The sequence below is a fragment of the Anser cygnoides genome, chromosome 8 (assembly GCF_040182565.1).
Source record: "Anser cygnoides isolate HZ-2024a breed goose chromosome 8, Taihu_goose_T2T_genome, whole genome shotgun sequence".
Classification (NCBI taxonomy): Eukaryota; Metazoa; Chordata; class Aves; order Anseriformes; family Anatidae; genus Anser; species Anser cygnoides.
In genome coordinates this window covers 32,321,172-32,334,302 of record NC_089880.1, presented here as the reverse complement: position 1 = coordinate 32,334,302, position 13,131 = coordinate 32,321,172, and the positions used below count along the sequence as shown (strand labels likewise).

Below are 13,131 nucleotides of genomic sequence, written 5' to 3'. Positions count from 1 at the left end.
CCGTGGCACGTTCCCAAGGAGCGTTTGCAGCCACCCCCATCCAGCATCAGCTGTAGCTGGCGGGATTCGCTGCAAGCCCCGAGGGCAGGCGCCAGAGCCGCGCTCCCACGCTGAGCTGCAGGGCACGAGCCCACGAGCTGTGCCTGGGACCAGGGGGGTGAGGAGCTGGTGAGGGGAGTGCTTGGCTGCTGGCCCCATCCTCATCCCCATCCCTGGCCCCATCCCAGTCCCCTTCCCTAGTCTCATCCCCAGCCCAGCCCAGCCCATCCCATATCCCCAACCCATCCCCATCCCATATCCCCATCCCATCCCCATCCCCTATCCCCATCCCATCCCCATCCCATCCTATCCCATCCCCATCCCATTCCCATCCCCATCCCCTTCCCCATCCACCATCCCCATCCCCATCCCATATCCCCATCCCCTATCCCCATCCCCCCATCCCCATCCCATATCCCCATCCCATATCCCCATCCCCTATCCCCATCCCCATCCCCATCCCCATCCCCTATCCCCATCCCCTATCCCCATCCCATCCCCATCCCATCCCCATCCCATCCCCATCCCCATCCCCATCCCATATCCCCATCCCCATCCCCATCCCATCCCCATCCCATCCCCATCCCCATCCCCATCCCTATCCCCCTCCCATCCCATCCATCCCCATCCCATATCCCCCTCCCCATCCCCATCCCCATCCCCCCCATCCCCATCCCCATCCCATCCCCATCCCCATCCCATCCCCATCCCACCCCATCCCGTCTCCCCCCCCATCCCCATCCCATCCCCATCCCCATCCCATCCCATATCCCCATCCCCATCCCCATCCCATCCCCATCCCATCCCCATCCCCATCCCCATCCCCATCCCCATCCCATCCCCATCCCCATCCCCATCCCATATCCCCATCCCCATCCCCATCCCCATCCCCATCCCCATCCCATCCCCATCCCATCCCCATCCCCATCCCATCCCCATCCCCATCCCCATCCCATATCCCCATCCCCATCCCCATCCCCATCCCCATCCCCATCCCATCCCATCCCCATCCCCATCCCCATCCCCATCCCCATCCCCATCCCCATCCCCATCCCCATCCCATCCCATATCCCCATCCCCATCCCATATCCCCATCCCCCATCCCCATCCCCATCCCATACCCCCACCCCATCCCGTCTCCCTCCCACCCCCCCGGGGCGGGGCTCCGTCCCTCCCTCCCCCTGACGCCCGCTCTCCCTAAAGCCGCCCCCCGCGGCGGCCCCGCCCCTCCCACCCCATCCCGGCGCGGGCGCGGAGCCGGGGCCGGGGCCGGGGCCGGAGCCGCGCGGCGGGTGCCGGGTGCCTGCGGGCGGTGGGTGCGGGCGGGCGGGCGGGCGGTGCCCGGCGCCCCGCGGCCCCTGCGGCGGCCGAAGATGGCCGGGGCGATCATCGAGAACATGAGCACGAGGAAGCTGTGCATCGTCGGCGGCGTGCTGCTGGTCTTCCAGGTCATCGCCTTCCTCGTGGGGGGGCTCATCGGTGAGTCCGGGGCCCTCCCGCCCGCTGCCGGGAGCCGCGGAGCCCGGCCCCCCCGCAGCCTGCCCGGCCCGGAGGGGGCAGAGAAAAGTTTTTTGGCCTGCTCTCCGGGCACGGGCTGGGAGCGGGAGGCAGGGAGGCGCTCGGCATGGCGGCCGGGCCGCGGGGAGCCCTGCGCCGGGAACTTGGCCGCGTTTCGGGATTGCCTTCGGATCCCCCCCCCCCGCCCTCCGCCGCCCCCTCCCCAGCTCCCGGCCGCGGGAGGAGGAGGAACCCCCCCCCCCCCCCCAGATTGCATGGAGGAGGAACACCCCCCCCCCCCCCCCCCTCCGCTTGCAGCAGCGCTCCCGAGACGGAAAAATAAGATGAATAAATTGAAATAAAATAATAAAGGCGGGGGAAGGGGGAGATGCCGCTCGGTGCGGCCGGCAGCGCTCCCATTGTCTCGGCTGCAGCGGAGCCGCCCCCCCCCCTTCCACCCCCCCCCCCCCCCCCCGGCTTTTGTCCGGCTTCGCCCCGGGGCCGGGCCGGGGGCGCTGCTCGGGGCCGGGGGGGCTGGGGCCGGGCCGCGGGGAGCTCCGGGACCCCGCGGGGGCTGCAGCTGGGGGCGGCCCGGAGAGCGGGGCCGTGCTGCCGGGCTCTGCTCCGGGGGTCGTGCGGTCCCTGCCGGGCTCCTCGGCCCTGCAGCCGGCCCCGGGGGGGTGCTGAGCCCGAGGGTCCCGGCCCCGGGGGTCCCGGCTGGGTGCCGTGCCCGCTGTGCTGCCCCCGCGGCCCCCCCAGCCCGGCGGCTGAAGGAGCTGCGTGACTGCCTCGCACCCGAAATCACCAAAACTTGAGTTTCCCTCGTCCTCCTGCTCCCGCTCCCCGCCTCGATCCCCAAGGCGTCGGTGGCGAGCTCTGGGCTAAAACCCGGCTTTTTCTGGTCTTGCGGGCCTGAACCCACGCTGAGTACCACCAGGACTGGCTTTTTTTCGTTCCCTTCCTTTCCGAAAGATCTGGTTCAGGCGCAGGTTACCGAACTCTGTGCTGATTCACTAGGTAAAATTTCTTGGCCTGTGCAGAGAAGCCGTGCTCATAAAGGTATCCTTCATCTTAGAGCACCACTAGAAAAACCACTTAAACTTTATAAAATGTTAAATCCTTGCACAAAAGGAACGTACTGACTAGAAAGCCCTGTTTCTGTTTTTGTTTGGGGACAGGCGTGATAAGCCTGGTGTTTGGGGGGGGGGTCTAAACAGACCTCTGGTCCGTCTCTCAGTCCCTACAGACCCGAGCAGAGCTGCCTCCTGTTCGCTCGTTCTCCCGCCGGCCACGTTTCCTGCGCTACGGCCGCTGCTGCTGCTGGCCCTCCGGGGCTGGGGCCGTGTCCCCGGCAGGCGCTGGGCTCCGAGAGCCACGGGGCTGGGCTCGGGGCCACACAAACCCAGGGCGGCTCCACGTGGGTTGGGTAAGGGCATCTTCCCCCCCCCGGCAGCGAGCCCCAGGGGGCTGTTCGGGGCAGGCTTCCTTTAATTGCTGCAAAACCCCCGCTGCTAGGCTTTCAAAGTGCTCTTCCCCTCCTCGCCTAGGGGCTCCTGTGGCTCCTGCCAGGGACGGGGCACGGTGACTGTTGTCCCTGAACAACTGGAAGCCTTTGTGCAAGCCGCCGGGCTCCCCGGCCTCCGGTGCATGGCGTGCAAGCCCGCATTGCTGCCTGAAATGCTTCTCGGGGGAGCAACCGCAGCCCTTGCCTCGCTCCCCGGGTCCCCAGCCCTGGGTGCTGCAGGCTGGTGGCTGGCGGCGTGTCCCTTGGGCCGCCGCAGGGTGCCCGGCCCTCGTGGCCAGCCCCAGCCCCAGCCCCGTGCCCCTTTCCAAGAGGAGCCCGGTGAGAGACGTGTCGGCGGCAGGCGTCCTCCTGCGGCGTGCCTGCGGGCACCGCCGGTGCTGCGGGCGGCGGGGAGGCAGGAGGGCTGCTCTCCCGAGGCGAGCACAAGGTGGGATGCGAGCCGAGGTGTCACTGAAATAGTCCTGGGCTGGTTTGATCCAGCGCACCGCACAGACACCGAGAATCCGGTTATTTTAGTTTATCCAGGTCTAGACAAACCAAAATATGTACACAACTGGGACGCAGCTACAAAGCTAAACCAGCCGTTCCTTTAGCAGTCAGTTAGGTCATGTTTCAAAACAATGACTAAGTGCTCTATTTTAACAGATTATTTTGCCAGTTGAAAATACACAAATGCAGCGCATTGGTACCTGATACGGCAGCAAAGCTTCATTTTCCTGAAATCATGTTTTCTGCCAGGGGTAACTGTATTAATGTCTGAGCTTTAATAAGGCTTGCAGGTTTCCACCAGCTCTCTCATTCAGACGCAGGACTTTTATCAGCACTCCCTGGGATTTTTGCTTGAAGTGCCTATTGGCAGCACGTGGGGTGTACACGTACAGGAGTCGTCGCTTGGGGGTGAAGCTCCTGTGGCAGCCCAAGGGAGCTCGGCAAAGCTTAAGGAGCGAGAAACCCCTTGCAGGGTCGTGTCACTGAGCTGCCACCCCGCCGCTGGAGGAGCCCCGGGCTCCAGGCAGCTGGGGCTGCACCACTGGCCCGGAGCACCCGGCTGCCTGCCCTGCACTGATGCGGCCCCTGCAAGGCTCCGCGGTGAGCCTTGTGCTTAAAGGCTCTGCTCTGGGTCCCGTGCTGTGCCTGCTGCTAGGGCGTATCAGCACGAGGTAATATGGGATCCATAAAAACAGGCACAATGAGACCTCCTCCTTGCATTCCTGCTATAAACGACAGGGTGTATGTATTACAGGAGAGAAAGATCAAACAGGGATGGTTCCCGCTATCAGCTGAGGCAGCGTGAATGTGTGAGAAATCAGGCTAGGCCTGCTTTGCATTCGGCGTTCCCGCAGCCCTCGCACGCCACGCATCTGCATGCTCTGCCCTCGCAGAGTCTGGCCTGGGGTCAGCCACCTGCCTGCGCCCCGGCTGTCCCCGGGGTGCCCCCAGGGTGACGCGGGTGCTGCTTGTGCAGAGCAGCTCGTGGAGGGCTGGGGCTCGGTTTGAGGACAGGGCTTCTCCTGCTGAACCAGCAGCAGCGTTGGTCTGGTCCTGCCGCTTTGGAAAGTTTTGAGTGGGGCAAAGACGAGCGAGAACAGCCGTGTCCTGCCCGAGTGCCAGCCAGGTGCTGGAGCCCGTCTGTGGAAGGCTGACCTCGATGCCTTTTGGCTTTCTTTAAACCAAAGCTCTGGATTACAAATCCTGGTCCTCTGTGTGCCATGTGGGAGCTGCTGGCGGAGTCCTTGCATCCTGGAGTTCCTTCATGTGTGCAGTTTGTTTATTTATGTATTTTTTTACTTAAAGATAGGAATACTACTGCTCAAATCTGTCTGGAGTTCATGGACGTAGCAGGGAACTCTGTGTTGTTCTGAAGCCTGCTGTAGGCTGGCTTCATCCAGGTGCCTGCGGGCAGTGATTTGCACGTCCCGTCGGGCTGTGAGCTGCTGCCTGACCCCGTGAGAGCTGGGCACAGACCTGCTGCATCAGGCATCGCACACGCTTGGACCCGATCTGACAGTCTGGGACAGGGACCCACCTCTTCTTCCCAGGCCTTTGGGCTGCCCCTTGTGTCCAGGAGAGGCCCCAGAGGGATGGAGGGCTCGGGGTGAGCCCAGCCGCATGCACACCTTGGAGCTGGAACTCCTGGGCTCTGTAACCCCTCCTTGGGCAACTCCTCAATTACTTCTAGGACCACAGGGATGCCTCGTGGTGATTCAGATTACCTTGTTTTCCGTTCAAATGAGCTGGCTTTGGGTGTAAGAGGACTTTTCTGTAGCAAAGCCAGAGAGCAGGCACACACACAGCGAAGTACCGGCAGTCCCGTACCCAACCGTGCGTTTTACAAACTAACTGCTTGGAAAGGCGGAGGTGTCTGTTTTAGCACGAGTCCTCTGGGACGAGGGGGCTGCATTTGTGATCAAGCAGGTTCACTGCCTCCTTGCCTTGGTTTAAGGTCGAAAAAAAATGGAATTGTTTTGACTGGAGCAAATAAAACTCCTGCTTGTGTGTCTCGCCCAGAGAGATAATGAGTCATGAGTATAAATGGCTGAGCAGCTATCAACAATCCCGGGTCATTATCTAAATGTCTGACTTGGCTCCCGAGCAGTGAGTTTCCAGGATTTAATTTCCTTTCCCGGGATTTCATTACCTCCTCGGGCCGGGCGGCTGTGGCGGAGCAGGGCCCGGTGCCCCGGCCTCCCCCGCCGGCCCCTCCGGCTGCGCCGCGGGCACCGGTGCCAAGAGCGGCCCCTGCGCAGGCACATTCCTCCGGTGCTGCGGCCTTGGCAGCGGCCCTGGGAGCCGATGAAAAAGCAGACGTGAAAGGTCGCGTCTGTTTAGCTTGGGTCCGCTCGATTCTTCTTGCTGAGAGCTGTAACTGTGGCTGAATGGGCAAACGTACCCGAAATGGACGGTTCCCGGGCAGAGACTTCTGTGCTCGGGGCTTTGAGGAGCAGGCAGTAAGGGCTGTAAATCCTGTGAGGTCATTTTTTTTTTTTACTTCACGCTTCTCGCAGTTGCATCACCTTCAAGCTACAGCTAATTCGGGGCAGTTGCGTCAGGGAGATGCAGGCCCCGCAGCTGATGCGAAGCGGAAACAGCTATTGCACCACTCCTCTTCTTTGTGTCGCCACGCTGACTGAATAGGCCCGGATAAGGATTTAACAGGAAGTCTTTTCTACAGCACATAAAGCTTCTGGCCTTTGAAGTCAAGGCAGCTGTCTTCCACGCCTGCTCGGGGGCCCTTTGAAGGAGGAAGGTGTGGGTCTGCCTCCCCATGCCAGCCCCTGCCTGCGAGGGGCCGCAGGGACCGCGCTGGGATGTCGTGGTGCCGGCTGTGTCCCGCCGGCCGTGTCCCGCTGGTGGTTGGGGCACCCTTGGACAGGTGGTGCTGCGGCACCGCTGGGTGACGTGGGGTCTCTGTGGCTGTTCGGGGGCCGTTTCCACGGGGTTTGCATTTTGGCCGGGCGTAGCAGGAAATGCCTTTGGTCCTGATTGAAAACTGACAAAGGATGGCTTGGAGGGAGATCAAAGTGCCTTTGTGGCAATTAGTTAATCAGTTCTACCTTACTTTTCTTTTAAATGAAATGTCTTCGGATGTATACCTTTGAATTTATGGACCTCACGCTACGAGTGCTTGCTTTGTTTTTGCCCCTGCTGCTACGTACGTGTCTCGCAGAGGACACTCACTGCGTTCTCCTGACAAATACGCTGGCACTCCTCAGCCTCGGAGGTTTTCTCGCTTTGTGCCTTGCCGGGGCCGAGGGGAACGAGCCCTGCCCCGCGCCAGCGGCTCCTTCTCGGGGCTCTTGGAGGCTGCCCAGCGGCTGCAGCCCCCCGAGGGTCCCCAGCTGCGCGTTCCCTTGTGAAGGGTCCTGGCGTGGCCGCCGCTGCTGTGGCTCTCTGAGAACTAACCCCCCGAAGAAGTCTCCAGCTTGCCTTGCTCTGGGAGGCTCTGCTCCTTCCTTCCACGGCCTCTTTCTGCAGGAAGATGCAGCAGTGGCGTCCAAGAACAAACCTCGGGCAGAAAGCTGCCGCTCCCCAGCGCGCGGGCGCACGCGAACTTATCTCTGTGGTCGTGCCGCATGGTGTTAACGAGCACGGTCAGTCCCAGCGACCGCAGTCAGGCCGTTCTGCTGGCTTTAGTGGTTGTCCCGGGACCTCGGAGATCCAGCAGCTCGTCTCCCACCCCGATCTGCCCAGCCCGTGGGTTTTAGCCAAGGAGCTGGATGCAGGGCGTGAGCCTGGGTCAGAAATCTCGCAGCCAGGCTTCCTTCGTTTGCGTGGACAGGTTTGTTTCTGTGACCCGACACAAAGCGGAGCGAGAAGCTCGTAGCGCTGGCAAACGTACCAGAGAAGACAGCCAGCCACGCTCAGCTGTAGTGCTGCGTCTGGCAACTCGCTGTGACCGTGGATGGAAGCGGTGCCCTTCTGGCACAAATCCATTCCCTCTTTACTGGGAGTGAAACTGCTTCTCCGGTTGTAAGCCCTGTTTGTGCTTTGTTTGAAAGAAGAGTAGTTACAGGTTCGGCAAGAGCAGAATAAAAGGTGATGAACACGGCGGGATGGGATGCCTTCTCCGCTTCTGGCCCCGAAGCTCGGAGGGTGAGGCACCAGGAGCTGGCACCTCTGCGTGTCCGTGGCTCTGTTTCTGACTTGCCGTGTGGCTGCGGGCCTTGTGGTAAACCTCTGCCGCGCTCTGATGTGTCTGGTGAGGCCCCGGCAGGGCTGAACTCCCGCTATCTTTGTCGAAAATCACTTGCAGGGCTTTGATAAATCCTGGGGCTTGAAAGGACTTTGATCTTAAAGTCTGGAGTCAAATAGTACAAAAAAGAAAGACGTTTCACAAGGGGAATGGGCTTCTACTAGATAGGGTTTGTTTGTTTTGAAAATAAATTAGATTATTTTAAGGGGACAGCAATTCTGTATGTAAAAGATGCTGTTGGCCTTCAGAAAAAGACATGTAGGCTTGTAAAACAGTAACTAGCAATTAAAAAATAGGATTTTAAAGTTTGCTCGAGTGATCACTGTCGCTAACATTAAACTGGTAGCAGCAAGGTCGGCAAAGAGGGAGGCAGAAAAGAAGACTTTTATGCTGCAGTGAACATACGTAAGTATATATAACACGATTCGGGTTCTCACCGCTCTAGCTGGAAAACCTCAGTCCGTGAGATGATAAATTAGCTTGTTTATTCCTACCCTGCTGTTGGTTAGTGTAATGAAGCAGAAGTCCATTGTGTGTGCTCATTGGGTAGTGATGGCTCTGCACAGAAGGGGGTAATTGAGTAGAAAAGCAGAATGCTCCTGGTGCATGGGAGAAGTTAACACCACATGAGGTCAGTAGGATTCAGGCTTTAATCAATGTAGACACAATGCAATTGAGATTTTGTAAAGGGCTTGTTTATAGTGCGAGAGCAAGGGTCAGTAGTTAATTTGAAATGCTGTAGGTGTTCGAGAGGAGAAGGTACAAAATATATATCATAGAGGTGGGTACACGCGGGGGAGAGGAGTGGATGTCGTTCTTGCGAGTGGGCTGAACGCCTTGTTTGCATGAGTGAGGAGGAGGAATTTGAGAATTTATTGCAGGAACTTTTAAAAGATCTGCTTAATTTACTGAAACTAATAAATTGAGTGACGGTGACTCAAAAAAATAGGCATATGTAATATTGTAAAATTCACAAAGGCTCAAGCTCGTTTATCTCATAGTAAATCCATTTAATTTTTTTCTACTTAAAGAGCTGAGCTAAGTCTAAATACAGATTTTTTTTCTTCTCTGAGGACTGGTCCCTGAGGTAAGCCCGCTTACAGTCAGTATCTTATTTTCTGCTTTTCGTCCCAGAAGAGAGCAGGGCAGGTGGCTGCTCGCACACACGTTGGAGGAGACGGATTGCTGCGGGGACGGGTCGGCTGGAACCCAGCGGGAGGCACCCGTCGCTGTGCTGGAGAGGTTACGTGCTTACTGTCCTAACCCCTGTCCAAGTCTGAGCTGGGGCTTTGGGAATTAAACGAGTTCTGCAGCTGATCAGCGCTGTTTGTTGACATCGGCTGTGATGTCTGCGCGGGATCCCAAGAGCAGACAAAGGGGTTGTTTGTATTCCCCCATCGTGCCCGAGGCGTGCCCTGGCCGGGCGTCATTCCGCTGCTCTGAGCTGCGACAAGGAGCCTGCGGGCTGCAGAATTGCTGGAGATTTGATGCTGCTTCAGGCTTTTTCCAGCCTTCGTTTGGGCCACGAATGGAGCTGGAGTTTGATGGAGGGTTTTCTGTTTCGCTTGCCCGTCCCGCATACCAGCCCCAGGCTGCTTTGCAGGGCAGGTCAGCCTGAGAGAGACAGGGTCAAGTTTGGCTTGTGGAACAAAGGTGTGAAGGGGTGTTTATGGGAAAAAGTGGCATCCATTTGGAAAAGGGTTTCATTTTCTTCTGTCTCTCTTAAAGACCTAATGGTTTTAACATTTCCTCTCGGAAATCTGAAGGAGAAACGTCACGTTCCCACGCTCGACAACTCCTTAAGGGTTCCTTGCCACCAAAAGGCCCCCTCTGCTGCTGTGTGCTCTCAGCATCCTCATCCCACCGCCCACAAACTCGGGGCCCTGCAGCTCTCCGAGCGCAGCTGGGCGCCAGCTGCCGGCGCTCCCTGCTGCCACGGATCCGCCCGGCTGGGACGAGCAAGGAGCATCCGTGGAGCGAGAGCCGGGGCTGAGCACCGAGCTGCCACCGCTGCAGCTGCTCCCCACCGTCCCCAAATACCCGCGTTGTACGTGCTGCTGCCTCTTGGCTTTGCCCCTGCAGGCGAGCGCCTGACTGCTCACCGCCGGTCCCAGTGCGGTGTCAGGCTTGGCAGAACGGCAGTGTCTTGCTGGTCTGGTCTATTTGCTTGTAGAAACACCATAAAAGCTGCTTTGAGGAGTAAATGTGGCGATGTGACAGAGGGCGAAGACTGGGGGCATGCAGAGGAGAGAGAAAGGAACGTAGCAACTGGAAATCTGAAGTGGAAGGTGCACTCGTGACTGGTGTCACTGGTACAACTGGAGGCAGGGCTGGAGGCCTCCTGGGCTCTCTCCCACCTGGGACAACGTAGAATGGCTCGGGTTGGAAGGGGACGCAAGTTTTCCATGGAATTAGGGGGTATTTGTTCCTTAGCATCGAGCAGGATGCCTCTCATTGAAGGGGTTCATCTTTGACGTGCTGGCCAAGGAAGCACAGTTCTGTAATACACAGCGTTGGCTAGCGTTTAAAAACGTACGCAAACAGAATCGAGGATTTTGTTGTTAACTAATTGTGCTTGTGTTGGCTGGGGAGCGGACGTTTACTTGCCTTTTTAAGCAGCCGAGCTGGGAGGGTTAAGTCTGTACTAAAACTTTTGCCAAAAAAAATCCCAAACTCACTCTGTTTGTTTCCCTTAATTGGCCGCAGTGCTCCACTCATCTCAAACTGAATTAAAACTTTCCGTTCTGAGATTTCCGACAGCCGGATCCGGGAGGGTGGTGGTGACCGAGATCCACCCCTGGGGCTCAGGAGCACAGGGCACCTGTGCAGGACAGGCCGGGGGCCCGCGGGTCCCTGTCCCTTCAGGGTCACTGCTGCTGGCCGATTCCTGGGGTGTTTGGGCTGGGGTGCCCCATTCCTTCAGCCCGCGCTGCAGTACTTCCCCCAGGAACACAGGGGTGGAAGCAGTGCTGGCGAGCCCGGCGGTGCCCCAGCTGTGCAATGAGTCGTTCTTGCTGTTTGCCTCAGCTCTCGCTCTGTTTAGTCTAAGGGAAGTGAAAGAATTTTGATTCCAGTTGAGATGGAGGAGGAAAATCCTCGGTGTCTGGCAATCGGAACGGTGAGCAGCGCCGAGAAAACAAATGGTGAAGTCCTTTGCTGAATCAGCTCAGAGGATCTTGGACTTCTCTGACCACTGCTGTCCGTAGATACAAAGCACGCTGAGATGTTTCCTGCAGCTCCTCTTCGGAGTCGCTCTGCAGCCTTGGCATCGTCTACCTTTCAGTCAAATCGCAGCTCCTGATTCACGTGAGGGCGAGCAGTTCGGGATCATTCAGCGCTGAAAGCACTTCCACTTCTGATTTCCACCTGCCCCCTCCGGTCCAGCGCTACGTCTCTCTGTTCCTTAACTAGTTCCTTTAACTGCTGCCCTTTCCTGTGGGCACAGCTTGAGAAATTTCATATGCTCGAGCCCACGTATGTATGGTACTTAATAGAAAAGAGAGAAAATCCTCGCTGGAAATCGCGAGCACTTCTTCAGTCCGTAGCTCCGCATGAAGCAGCGGTGTGGATGGCTCATCAGAAGCCTTCCCGGGACGTGGCAGGGGCTGGCCCTGGCACTGGGTGCTCGGTGGTGCCCTTGGGGTGCCCGTGGCGAGTGAGGGGTCTGGGTGGGCTGCGGCAGGAGGAGGGGAAGGCGGCTGCCTCCTGCCCTGCCGGCAGCGCGGGCAGGCCGTCCCAGCTGGCTGCGGCAGCCTTTGGGACGAAGGTGTTTGTAGCATGCGTGCAAACGAGCTTCAAAGCCGGTAAATGCTATTCACTGCCCAAACTAGCATGAGAAGCAGAGAGCTACGAAAGGCAGGCTGCTCCGACTCTGTTGGCTGCATTTTCGTGTACGTGCTTGCCCGGGTGGTTGGGAAGGGTTGGGTGAGGATGCTTCTGTCGGGCTGAGGAGGGCTTGGTGGGGACAGCCCTGCCTGCGCCCCGCGGGCATGTGCGTGCTGGCTCCATGGAGATCCGTGCCTCTGCCCTGAAAGCCTTTGCAGCCAGTAATTGTGTCTGTGAGCTCGTCCCCCGAAGCTTTTTCTCTTAAGCCTTGGGAAGGCATCCATGGGCAGCACGGCTCCTCCGAGCGGCCCTGCCGAAAGCCCCGTCCTCGCTCCTGCAGCACACCCCAGCGCTCCCTGCCGCGTTACTTCTCCTCCGAGCGAGCAGGTTGGGGACATGGGCTGAGGCTCCTCCACTCCCTTATGCAAAAGCTGCTATTTAATTATTTACAGGCAGATACATATCACTGCATGCGTAAAACTGAGCCATCTAGCAGCCCACAGCCAGAATGGTTGAAAGCAGCCTGCTTGGCACCAGTGTGTAGCTGAAATCCCTTGATGCTAGCTTTGTTTTGCATAGCACTTTGTAATACTGTTAGTTGACTTGGCTGCAGCTTCACAAAGCATTTTTTTTCCACTTGGTTCAACACTCGCTCGAATTTAATGGGAACGGAGCCAAACAAGTAATGCAAGCCAAGTGCCGACGTTTGTTTGGTGTGCAGTTCCTGACAAGAAATATATATATAGCGATTGTCTCCTGCTCCTCGGAGCTGTAGCTTTGGCAGAGGGGCTGTGGGTGTCAGCACGCCAAGGCTTTAAAATCATAATCAGTCAGCGATGAAAATGTGTATTTATGGCTATAATGAGTTGCATCAAAGCAAGAACCGTGAGCCTTCCCTGCAGGGGCAACAACGTCTCTTAATTCAGCGATGCCTACTTTCAAATCGCACAAAGATCTTTCAGGGTTCGCAGAGCCCTGAGAGCGCCCAGCCTGCACGCCTGCCGTATTTCTCAGCAGTATTCGTAACAGGCACGTGGGGCTGCAGTTTTAGCCTCTGTCACCGGGTTCTGCATCGAGAAACAACGTAAGAACGTGGCACCGTGAGCCGTGTTAAATGTGCCTGTGGTACGTCACGGAAGCGTTCTGTAACCACGGGCTTGCAGTTAGGATGGGGTTTTTTTTTTTTTGAATACTCATTATATTTTTCTGCTGCTTTCTGGCATATCAAGGGTTAGCTCTTTTTTTTGGAGCTGCCGTAACCTGCGAGCTCTCCGTGGCTCCCAGGGGACGGCAGGGCCTTCAAAATGCTCTGAAATGCAGCAGTGCTGCGGATCCGTGACGTGCGGGTGGCGCCGCGCTGAGCTGACCCGACGTGAGCTGGCTCTGTCCGGGACGGAGCCGGGCAGCTGGGGCTGGGTGGGCGCCGCTTTTTGCTCTGCTCTTCTCGTTGAAGGGCTCAAAGTTTGCACGTAGGTGTCACCGCGTGCTGTGGTGTTGTGCGGGAGGCTCTGGTCTGCTGGGAAGCCCCCACCGCCTGTTGCAATGCCGATGG

At 58.2% G+C, this 13,131-nt stretch overlaps 1 protein-coding gene across 1 annotated transcript in view; it reads left to right on the top strand.

The window, feature by feature from the left end:
- Positions 1-1,337: 1,337 nt before the first annotated feature.
- WLS (Wnt ligand secretion mediator) overlaps positions 1,338-13,131 on the top strand; it is a 32,085-nt gene continuing 20,291 nt past the window's right edge. Inside the window, exon 1 of the mRNA XM_067001210.1 lies at positions 1,338-1,518. Within this exon, the coding sequence (XP_066857311.1) occupies positions 1,413-1,518 (106 nt within the window). The 5' untranslated portion in view covers positions 1,338-1,412. The remainder of the gene's footprint in view (positions 1,519-13,131) is intronic.